We start from the raw sequence: 12,821 nt of genomic DNA on the forward strand, positions 1-12,821 counted from the left end.
TACATTGTACGTTACATTTTTTTCTAATGTCTTTACTCCTCTTTCGATCTCTCAGCATATTTCCTGTAATTCTTCTCAGTACTCTCAATTCTAGTAGTCTCGTTCCAGTAGTCTTTGTGTTGTGGCTGTATCGGGTCTTGTTTCTGATGCAATATGTCATTATGCTCAGTAGCTTGACAATGTAGTTCCAAGGTATTTTATTTCCATTACTTGTTTAATACTGATTGGTTATGTACTGATTACTTACTATTGTTTTAGTTTTTTCAAAATTTTCGTTTTCTCAGAAAACTAAAACAATAGTAATCAGTAAAGAACCAATCAGATGTTGTTCTGAAGCTATTTTCTTGTGGCATTTTTATAATCAATTACTTTTAATGGGAAATAAGCCACGATTTTACCAAAAAAATGATTTTATTAACGTTTCGAAGCCCAAATCGGGTTCGTTGTCAAAATATGTTTCAGTAGTATTTTGTATTTTGACACCGAAACCCGATTTGGGCTTCGAAACGTTAATAAAATCATTTTTTTGGTAAAATTGTGGCTTATTTCCCATTAAAAGTAATTAACCAATCAGATGTCAAGTAGAAATTGATGGTATCAGTATTGAAGTAAAATACCTTGGAATTACATTGTCAAGTCACGGAGACCTGGACAAAGAAGTGAGAAGTCAAGTACAAAAAGCAAATAAATTACAAAACACTGTAAGACTTGTACACACTTCTAAGTAGGTCAAAACGGCAAACAGGTGTATGTTCTCAAAAAATTTTTGATAGTGTGTAAAAAATGTTTTATTATCAGCTAAGTACTTTCAACACATAACGTGCCATCATCAGAGCTTCCTAAAAGGACATTTAAGGTAAGATTTTTTTATAAAAAATGAGTGAAAAACTTACGTCCTCTCATTAAACCTTCATAGAAGAGCAATTGCTAAACGACACAATAAAATACATGGATACTGGGCAAAAGCCACAGATATCGGGTATAACAACCCCTTAAAATGAATTAAATCACATCTAAATTCTTTTATATATTAAAAAGACAACATGGCTGAGTCAAACCATTTTGAGCCCACGTGAACAGCTGAGGAAGACTGTAATTTATTAAAATGATAAAGAATGAACAATCTTATGCGACCTCTATATTCGTAAATAATCATCATCATCATCCAACCAATTTACGTCCACTGCTGGACATAGGTCTCCCCCAATTGTTTCCACACTTCACGGTTTTGTGCTGATTTTAGCCAGTTTTTACTAATCCGCCTGATATCATCTGTCCATCGTGTAGGCGGCCTTCCTCTACTTCGTTTATCTTCTCTTGGTCTCCACTCCATCAGCCTTCGTGCCCATCTTGAATCTTTCAGCCTGGCGACGTGTCCTGCCCAGTTCCATTTGAGCCTGGTGATACGTTCTACAACATCTGCGATACCGGTTGTTTGTCTGAGATCTTCATTTCGTAAATAATAATTAAAATTAATTAAAAATTGAAAATGACTAAAAAGCCATGTATAGGTTAAATTAATTTTAAGTTAAGATACTAAATAATAGTAATTTTTTGAAAATTTAACTTTAAAATTTAGTATCTTAACTTAAAATTCATTTAACCTATACATGGCATTTTCAATTTTTAATTAATTTTAATTAGTATTTACGAATATAGAGGTCGCATAAGATTGTGGTTCCTTCTTTATCATTTTAATAAATGGCAGTCTTCCTCAGCTGTTCACGTGGGCTCAAAATGGTTTGACTCAGCCATGTTGTCTTTTTAATATATAAAAGAATTTAGATGTGATTTAATTCATTTTAACGGGTTGTTATACCCGATATCTGTGGCTTTTGCCCAGTATCCATGTATTTTATTGTATCGTTTAACAATTGCTCTTCTATGAAGGTTTTATAAGAGGACGTAAGTTTTTCACTCATTTTTTATAAAAAATCTTACCTTAAATGTCCTTTTAGGAAGCTCTGATGATGGCACGTTGTGTGTTGAAAGTACTTAGCTGATAATAAAACATTTTTTACACACTATCAAAAATTTTTTGAGAACATACACCTGTTTGCCGTTTTGACCTAAAAAGCAAATAGACTGCCTTAATAACATTATATGGCGAAACCGACATTAACACTGAGATGAAATCAAGAATTTATAAAGCCAGTGTAAGACCAATAATGACATAAATATGCATCAGAAACAAGACCCGATACAGCCAAAACACAAAGACTACGGGAAACGGCAGATATGAGAGTAGAGGAAATACGCTGAGAGATCGAAAGAAAAGTGAAGATATTAGAAGACAATGTAACGTAGTGTATAAACGGATGGACACTAAATAGAAAAAAGGATGAAATAACCGCATAACCAGAATGGGGGAGACACGTGTGGTCAAAATAACAAGAAATAAATCACCAATCGGTAGAAGAAGTATCGGCCGACCGCGCAAAAGATGGAGTGACAACCTTCCATAGAGGTATCAATCCATCAATGAACAAGCAGAATTGCTTATAAAGAGGAAGAAGAAGAAGATCATTGTTTCAATCCAATATAATATTAAATTTTCTTCAGTCCACGTTTTATCAGACCGGAAAAAATACACGCATTGCTGTCAAAAACTTAGTAAAAATGCAGTGATATGGGAGAGAGTGGATATGACATGCGGTAAACTAGATGGGATCTGTTTCACAGACAAAAAGGGGAAAGCAATATGGCGGAACGACTCTTTGATAGTATATTCTGTTCTATATAAAATATATAAGTATAAAATTATATTATATTATATAAATATATTATATAATTAATAAGTTTAATAATTAATTAATAACATATATATTCTATATATACCATATAAAAACCTGCCCGCCGTTATATTGCTTTACCATAGTGTCAAATCAATTAGTCCCATTTAGTAAATACAAAAGCATCGTTTATGTCATATCCACTCCCTCCCACATCACTGTAAATGTTATCAAACTGGAACAAAATACAACATTTAAACGGCGACGGAAAGTAAACGCGACGTCTACTGAGAATGGTAGTTAAAATAATGGGAGGTGTATGGAACGGGTATGGGAAGTAAACGGAACGTATAGTGAGAATCGAATTTTAATGGGAGGTGTATGGAATGGGTATGGAAAGTAATCGGGAGGTATAGTGAGAATCGATCCTAAGGTGGAACTACAGCTATGCTGGTATTGGATAAGTGTGAAGCATTCATGAAAACATGATAATTCTTATGTTGCTCTAGCAGCACATTTTCTATCACACATCTTCAGTTTTTTGGGGATTTTTCGGAGGTTTTCTAAAGAGTAAGATACGATGCATCGAATGCACGAATTCATATACAACACGCATATGCATTCATATGCATAAAGAAAATGTGTCTCTCTTGTTTCAATAATAAATATTTTCGTTCACTTGACCGTGAATTAGTGCACTTAACGTAAACTGAGCACCTGAATCCAATGACTTCAGAAGGCTGTAACTTCAGAATAATACTTTTTCAGACCTAGGTCCCATGGACTTTTTTAATCTACGCACTGAGAACTGTCATTGACCTAACTTTCATTAAATTTGACTGGGGCCACTTTTCCATAAGGAGTGTTGCGGGGTCCTTTATTGACGTTATTAATAGATGAGTTTGCAAAGTTGTAACTATTCTTCAAAAAAGATTGGCATGTAAAAATTTTGATGAATGAAGGGATGACAAATCGACTCATAAGTTAGTGGTTCTTAAAACTATAGTCAAACAATCATTTTACGAGGGTGACTCATCGACACAAACCAGATTTTAATCCTTCAACTTTGATGACACATGCAAGCAACAAATGCGATTTTGCATATTTCATTCAATGAATTATTGTTAACTTTGTAAAAACCTGTAATGCATTTTTAGCTTTATAAGTTTAAATATTATGCCAAACTCTATAATAGATACTGTTTAGTTTTAAATTAGATTTAGGCCCTATAAATGGCAACACTGCACGCCGTCGAGTACCAGACGGTCCCCACTTCCCACGCTAATGTCCGTCCTCCGCCGTCATTAGTCATAACGATAGTGGAATAAGCAATGTTGCCAATTTTGGCGCTTCCTTCAGTGGCCTATATCTAACTCAAAACTAAACGTATTGTATATTCTAATTGAGCACTAAGTGTGTTTCATTGTTTTTAAATTTTAATAAAATTATTTTTTACAGCCTAAACACGAACAGAAACTAATATATTCAGGTCAGTTACTAAACGATACTGTAACGTTAAAAGAAATATTACGACAGTATGAGGGACAAGAAGCACATACAGTACATTTGGTCTGTTCCTCCAAGTATATGCAAAATGTTCCTGAAACCAAACCAGTATCTCAGACTAGTACACCAAATAATACCCAAAATACAACTAATTCGACGACATCGAGTCCAACCACAAACGATAACGCCTCTGGAGGACAAAACACAGCTGGTTTTCCTCCAAATATGCCATATTTTAACATGAACAGCGGCCAAGTTGATCCAAACCAGTATGCTATGCAGTTGGCGTGGATGCAGCAGGCTTATTTCCAGTATATGAGTCAATATATGCAACTGTGAGTATGATTTTTTACTAAATGCGAGGGCGGGTCAATACTAGTGCGGTCAGATAAGTATTTAGCCTACAACAGAAAAGCGAACATTTTCGGAAAAGTGTTGATTTATTTCTGTACATTTCTGTGGAAAAGTTGCTTTTACATCCTGGAAGAATCAAATTTTTCATAAATTGTATGATCATCATAACATCGACTTGTAGTCATAACATTTTAACATATTACATTATGTAAACCATATATGATGATGTTAACACTATTTACAGTGTGCTAGTTTCAAAATACTCGGCAGGATGCACTGAAGATGTTCTGTTTAGAACGAAAACGTTCTGCAATCGATGACATTTTATAGTTTTAAATAAACGATTTTATACCAGAATACATCTCGAAGTTTTTACTTCTGTATTGGTTTGTTAATCTCTTAGTGTATTCGTGGTCTGACATCCTAGCAATGTGTGCAGCCCATCTAAGTCTCTGCAACGAATTTCACAATATCTGGATCGGTGTATACCGTTCATTTGAACTGATACAGTTCAAAGTTGTATCTTCGACGCCATAGCCCATTTTCATTTACTGCCCCAAAAATCTTTCTAAGAATTTTTCTCTCAAAAATACCAAGAAGTCATCACTTTGAGATAGGGTCCACGTTTCAGCTCCATATATCAAAACCGGTTTTATTAAGGTCTTGTATATATTGAGCTTTACTGCACGTTTTATATTTTTATTTTTTAAATGTTTATGGAGACCGTGAACAGTTCTGTTGGCTATTGCTATGCGTCTTTTTATTTCATCGCTTGTCGTGTTTATTGAGTTTACTAGCGATCCAAGATATGTGAATTCCATAAAGTGTATGATGTTTATTCAAATTTTGGCATAACGTTACAAAATGGGTAATTTCATTATACAAGTTCTCTTTGGTTTCATCAACATCGTTGTTATGTTTCTCGCATAAAGTATTAATTATTGACTTCTTGACTGCTTCTTTATCTCTAGATTAAAAAACATCTAAAAGCTGATGTTACATCCTTGTAGCATTTAATTCACGATTCTGAAAACAGCGACTAATTTTCTAGACTCTAGAAATTCTGCGACAGCGATTTTTTTTGTCGCTGCGACTACAAATCGCAAGTGGAGTGTTAGCCTTAGAGGCCACTGTATAATGCCAAATTGCAATTTTTGTAATCGCTTTACTTTTGAATGTTTAAAAGAGTGTGTACCTATTGTTTGGGTATTGGCATTTTCGACGCATTTTCGGATTTTAAATCGCTTATAACCTTAAAATTATTAACTTTTGAGCAAAATGACAAGAAACCTATTTTACTTAGAATGTCCTGAAAAATCTAAAAAATATATTTTTCGGAGGAAAATAGGAGATTTTTGGAAAAAGTGTGCGGCGCACCGGCAAAAAATCGGATGGACACGTATAATTAACAATTAAATAACAACGGTGTAAATTGAGTTAGTCCCGATCAGTCTGCAGAATCTTGAAACTGAATGTTTAAACTACAATGCAACTACTTGGCAACCTCAAAAATACTAATTTAAATATGAGTTTTTAAGTCTTGAAAATGCGTATTTTCGCATTTTTCAGATTTTAAATCACCTATAACTCGAAAACTCTGAACTTTTGAGAAAAATCACAAGATACATTTATTGTTTAGAATTACCCAAAAAACCTAAAAAAATATTCTTCAGGTCAAAAAAGGTGATCTTTTGTATTTGTTTACAAATATTGTTTAAACAATTTCTGCCCAAAAATTTCGCCCGGCACCCTTCAGATTTGTTTAAAGGGGACATTTTTGAATAGGAATCCACAAAGAAACACATGGACTATACACATTTGAAACGAGCTTACGTTTCTCACTTACTACTACTACGTGATAAGTTAGGTCTAAGCAGTATGCCCAATGCAGTGTTGCCAGGTCAAATTTATAAAAGTTACTAGATTTCACTGAAAAAAATCACTAGAATTTCACTAGATTACGCGCATGCGCAATAACATATAATTATGCGCAGTAGGGATAGGGCTTTCCTAAAATTTTCAGGGGATCTCCCTACTTTTGAATTATCCAGGTTAAAACGCAAAAAGATCTTACAATTATGCTGAAGTAATTATTCCAAACAACCATAATAAGCCTGGATCCCGCGTACCAAAAAAAAGTTGATTCATAGCTAGCTGAAAATTTGTTAATAGCTTAATTAACAGTGTCTAGTCGGACAAACTTTGATGTACGGGAACACTGGAATAGGGGAATTTTTAATTGTAGAAAAGTTTAAAAATTTGGAACGTAAGAGTAAGAAAACACTCCATGTATTTTGTTGGACAGAACTTCCAATTATTGATTTGTTAAGACCGCGTCTCACCATCAAATAATTTGATCAAACAGTTTGAGCAAACTCCGGAAGTACGTCAAAGTGACGTCACAATTGCAGTTTTTTTGAAATTCTAAAAATCTGTGCTCTCACTATCAGTCTAGTTTGATCAAATTCTTTGTATTGAGTTGTCTAACTTGTTTGTACTTTATTTAAAATTAAAATGTTTCATTATTATCCACAATGAACACTCAGGATGTGACGTCACTAACTGTCACTTTGTGTCACTAACTGTCAAGTTTGATAAAATTATTTGATGGTGGGACGCGGCCTTTACTGTTTCATTAAACTCTCATGCAAAAATCAGACTGCTATTTATCACCAATATAATTCCTATCATTTGACATGTTATTCGTGTTTTATTAAAATGCGCAGTTGGTGATAATACCGCAGTCTGATTTTTGCATGAGAGTTTAATGAAATGATAAGAAATCAATTGGAAGTTCTGACCGTCAAAATACATGGAACGTTTTCGTAATCTGACTTCCAAATTTTTAACCTGTTCCACAATTAAAACTTCCCCTGTTTCAGTGTTCTCATACATCAAAGTTTGTCCGACTAGACACCGTTAAGTTATTAACAAATTTTCAGCTTGCTATTAATCAACTTTTTTTGGTACGCGAGATCCAGGCCTACAATTCAAATTTAATTGATAAAATTAGCAAGCTCTTTATTTAATAAAGAGCTTGCTAATAGGCTAGTGATTTTTATCAAGGTCAGCCATTATGATGAAACAATTTATTTTGGGGAATAGCGGGGAATCGGTAATAGGAAATGAAGATCATAATATTTATTAAAAGTTCATTTCGCATCTGACATTGAAATAGATACCACAAACATGATTCTCTTAGTTGGGTATGGATTAAGTTCACACTAAAAGAAAGCCGCACCACCATTATTTTTTATTTATGTAATTTTTCTTCTCTTGACACTTGAAACTATTGAGTTGAGGAGAGTGTCCTAATCGTGAACTGACTCATCACTTTTAAGGACTGCCATGTTTATGTTAAATTTTGGTATGTTATGATTAGGTATTAAATTGCCATCACAAATTTCCGGGGATTTCTCTTTCTTTGCAAAGTAATTTTTAAACAATACAGGGAAGTATTAAATAAATTTTAATACAAACTTATTAAAAATATACTATTGAAAATATAATTTTTTGTTACAATGTAGCAAAAATATTCATTATAATGGAAATTTCCAAAAATCACTAGAATTGGGTCTATTTTGAAAAGTTATCACTATTTCACTAGATTGTTAAAAAATCACTAGATCTAGTGAAATTTCACTAGACCTGGTAACACTGGCCCAATGTATAATCAAAGAATATTTATATACTCTCCTAAAAGAAGCTTTTATATGGCACAGATGGTCACGCTTATTCGTCACTTCAAGTTGTCAGGTCTATGCACCTACTCAGTGGGAACTGGGAACACAAAATCCTATGCTAAAACGTTACAGGGCAGTACCCTTCTACTCACGTCTATATTCTTTGGTATAATAGTAAAAATTTAAATAAAAGTTTGTCAAATAGTTTAACTGTTATTTTTTTTGTTGGTAGTCCGAGATAAATTTATTAGTTCTGTGAGCTAATAAATCATACATAAGTAATGAAGTGAAGTCAAAATGAAGTTACTATGGTGACAAATATACAGTAAAACCTCGATATAACGGACTAACTGGGGGGGACGGTATGTCCGTTAAAGCCGAAAGTCCGTTATATAAAAATAGGTTTAAAATCAATCATTTTTTTTAGAAAATATATGCCGTAGTACTTTAGATACAGTGTCCAAATCTCTGAGTTAAGAAAGGAATTAAGTTTTGTTTGCTACTTTTTTACTTCTCGACTTCATCTCAAACCTTTCTACAATATACTCGTTTGGTTGCCAAAATTATTCACTGATTCATGAGTTGAATAAACTATGTATTTTTTGGAAAAACAATTCAATTAAAGTTTCCATCTTCTGAATGACGAATATTTTCAGGGGGATAAGCAGGAGTGTTGTCTAAAATCAATAAACAATTCACCTCTATCGGCGGCATTTTCAGTTTCTTCTCTTGAAATTTTCTCACTGCAGGTAAATTCTTTAAGAAAACCAATTTTTGAAAATATCTGAGGTGAACCAGTCCTTATTAGAGCGATAATATGAAACGGGCAGATTATGTATTATATCTTTGACAACTCTTCATAGATTTACGAGATTTGCCAATAATTATAACAGTCAATCCATGCGATCCATCGGCTTTAGTACAAACTAGTGCCGAGATCCTTTCCTTGCTAATTTTTCTTCCAGAATTCGACTTTTCATATTTCTTTTTAATTCAAATTTTTTTTTTCATTCGATCGAATTTTTGTCCGTTATATCCGAAGTCCGTTAAATAGAGGTCCGTTCTATCGAGGTTTTACTGTATTATTTTTTTGCTTTATTTTTGGTCTTTGTTTGGAATGTTTAGCCACGTAATTACATAAAGGTCAATTCGCTATCAAAGTTTATATGGTAGACTAGGCAAAAAGTAAAATTATGTTACTGAATAACTTGAATAACTAAACAAAACAGAAAATGTATACCCAGCAATTATATATGTTGTAATTATCTAGAATACATTATTAGCATCGCTATTAAATAGTTCAAAGTTTAACTTAAAACTGACTGTTCATTATTAGTTCTCAATGACAATGCTTTACGCATGAATAATTACCTTACTGGTATATGCTAGATCAGTGGCGGATACAGAAAAAATACAAGGAGGGGGCGCTAAAGATATCTTAAGCTTCTTCTTCTTCTTCTTCTTAAAGTGCCGTCTCCTCAATGGAGGTTGGCTACTACAAATGCAAACTCTTCTCTGTCTTCGGCTGTTCTTATTAGCTGTTCAAAATTTAGCCCTGTCCACTGTCGGATGTTTCTGAGCCACGATAGTCTTTTTCTTCCTAGTTCTCTCTTTCCCTCGATCTTTCCTTTCACTATAAGTTGAGCATATTGGTACTTATTATTTCTCAGTATGTGGTCCAGGTATGATGTTTTTCTAACTTTCACTGCGTTGAAAAGTTCTCTTGCCTTGCCTATTCTATGCAGCACTTCTTCGTTTGAGGTATGCGATGTCTACGAAATTTTGAAAATTCTCCGGTAGATCCACATTTCAAAGACCTCCAATTTATTTACGGTTGATGTTTTAAGGGACCATGTATCAACTGCATAGAGAAGAGTCGACCAGACGTAGCATTTGGATAAACGTAGTCGAATTTCGAGTTTTATTCGAGAATCACAAAGCAGTTTTTTGATTTTTTCGAAAGATTTTCTGGCCTCTTCTATTCTCGATCTTATTTCTAGATTAGGATTTAAGCTGCTATCGATCCAACATCCCAAGTACTTCAATATATTATTGACCTGTTCTAAAATGTGCCCGTTTATTGTGCAAGGTTGAGGTACGTTTTGGTTTTTTCGGATTGGCATCACTTTGGTTTTTTTTAATGTTTATTTTCGTACCAAATTGTTCACAGGTTGAGTTGGTCCTGTCGATTAGTCGTTGTATACCCAAGTCAGAATCCGCAATCAAAACCGTATCATCGGCGTATGGCGATACGCTTTAATTACTATTTTTGCTAATTTTAATTTTAATATTTTTTCTCAAAACGAAATAATATGGGACATATAAAGTCACCGTTCATATACAAACCAGACGCTAAGAAAGACATGGTTTTACGAAACGAATGCATCCCCTGACCATATGTTTTTGGAGTGTCAGTTTAACAAACTGAAGTCCCCATAAATTAATTACCATATCAGACCATTATGTCAACAACTCAATTTGGGACATGCATTCGTTTTTAAAACTGCAGAAGTGTGTCTGTTTTTATGCGTCAGATCGGAGTGATTTATTGTCCTCTCCGGGCCATATTGTAGAAAGGCATAACATCGATATAATAGATTGTGGCTTTTCTTAACAGTCTATTCACAGCGTGCAACCGAGGCACTACTCGCTAACGACCGACCCTTTTTAGAGATCTAACTAAGCAACACCTTTTTGTTACCAAAATAAATAAATGTTTTACTGTTCGGAATTAACTAAAAATAATAAAAATAAGTTAACAAAACTTATTTTTATTATTTTTAATTAATTCCGTCAACTCACTCCTACCGGAATAGGCGTATCTGATGCTGTTGATATTTACGCCATTCACCTTGACTCCATCCTTGAAATCCCCCAGTGCCTCTTTAAATAGAAACTCGGAGTAAAGATTAAACAGCAGAGGAGACATAACACATTCTTGTCTAACTACCCTCCTAATTTCTACTTCTGTTCTGCGGATGTGGAACCATCGATCCTAACTCTGGCGTTTTGGTCCCAGTACAAGTTTTTTAGTAATTCGCTGTCTTTTCAATCTAAACCGACTTCTTGCAAACGTTCTAATAGTAGGTTGTGTCTTACTCTATCAAATGCTTTTTCGAAGTCTATAAAGCATATAAATATATCTTTCTGTTAGTCGTAGCATTATTGGGCGAGAACTAGTAAATTGAAGAGGGCTTCTCTCGTTCCAATGCCGGCTCTAAATCCATTATTATGTAATAAAACAAAAATGTGCAAGTTCCCTATTCATATGCGACTAGGCTGGTATATCTAATGGCTTAAGAATTGCATAAAAACTATTTAAAAGATTGACCTTGACCAAAAAAAAATTTGCCAAAACTGTTATTTGCATATCTCCTACTTCTCAGATTTAGTTTATCACTTTTACGAGTTGACCAGCTGCAATAATGGCGAATTATATAATCGCATCGCGATATGTTATGTCTGCTAGGTTCAGAGAAAGTAAGGCGCTTGAGGTTTTATAAACAAAAAAAAATCATTGTAGTGAAAGTGACTAATACGATACAGTCGAGATAATAAACCGCGTTTACTAGTCAACGCTGTATCGTCGCCCCCGTTAGGTAAATTATTCCGATTCGATTTTTTTTGCACAAACTTACTCAAAAAGAGGTCCTTATAACAAATCCACATGGCGCCAGGCGATACCGCGGTCGGAAAATTGTTTAAACAATTTATTTAAAGAAATTCACAAAACTAATTTTTTCACTTCGAACAAAACTTTTTTTTTAGATAATTTGGGTTATTCTGAGCAAAAAAGGTCTATTGTGATTTTTCTCTAAAATTGATTGTTATCGAGTTATACGCGATTTAAAATTTGAAAAATGCGAAAATGGCCATTTTTAAATCTTAACAACTCGGTTGAAAATAATTCTTATGAAAGTCAAAAAGTGACCAAATCAAAGTTTAAAGCCCCCTCTACAAGATCCTGAAGAAATGTTTGTCATTTTTTTTTACTAAGCTGTTATTTGGCCGTCCAATGGTGCATCTCACTCGCACTCACATTGACGGCCGCCTCCATACACGCTTAGCGCTCATTGTTGATTATTAAAAATAACATCTTAGTAATGAACTAATGACAAAAATTTCTTCAGGATCTTGTAGAGGGGGCTTTAATCTTTGATTTGGTCTGTTTCTGACTTTCATAAAAATTATTTTCAACCGAGTTATTAAGCGTTGAAAATGGTTCTTTTTGACTTTTTCAAATATTAAATCGCATATAACTCAACAATAATCAATTTTACAGAAAAATCGCAAGAGACCTTTTTGCTCAGAATGGACCAAAGAATCTAATAAAAATTTGTCCGAAGTGAAAAAATATTTTTGTGAATTTGTTTAAAAAAAATTGTTTAAACAATTTTGTGACCACGGTACCGCTTGCCATCCTGTGGATTTGTTATAAGGACCTCTTTTGGAGTAAGTTTGTGCAAAAAAATCGAATCGGAATAATTTACCTAATTGGGGCGACGATACAGCCTGTACTATACAGTCGGGATAATAAAACGCCTTT

The 12,821-nt window shown here is 33.9% G+C and overlaps 1 protein-coding gene across 1 annotated transcript in view; it reads left to right on the plus strand.

The window, feature by feature from the left end:
* Positions 1 to 12,821, plus strand: part of LOC114329016 (homocysteine-responsive endoplasmic reticulum-resident ubiquitin-like domain member 2 protein) — a 42,055-nt gene that overhangs the window by 12,218 nt on the left and 17,016 nt on the right. Inside the window, exon 2 of the mRNA XM_028278029.2 lies at positions 4,191 to 4,573. Coding sequence (XP_028133830.1) covers positions 4,191 to 4,573 — 383 coding nt within the window. The remainder of the gene's footprint in view (positions 1 to 4,190; positions 4,574 to 12,821) is intronic.

Source organism: Diabrotica virgifera, chromosome 4, assembly GCF_917563875.1.
Source record: "Diabrotica virgifera virgifera chromosome 4, PGI_DIABVI_V3a".
NCBI lineage: Eukaryota > Metazoa > Arthropoda > Insecta > Coleoptera > Chrysomelidae > Diabrotica > Diabrotica virgifera.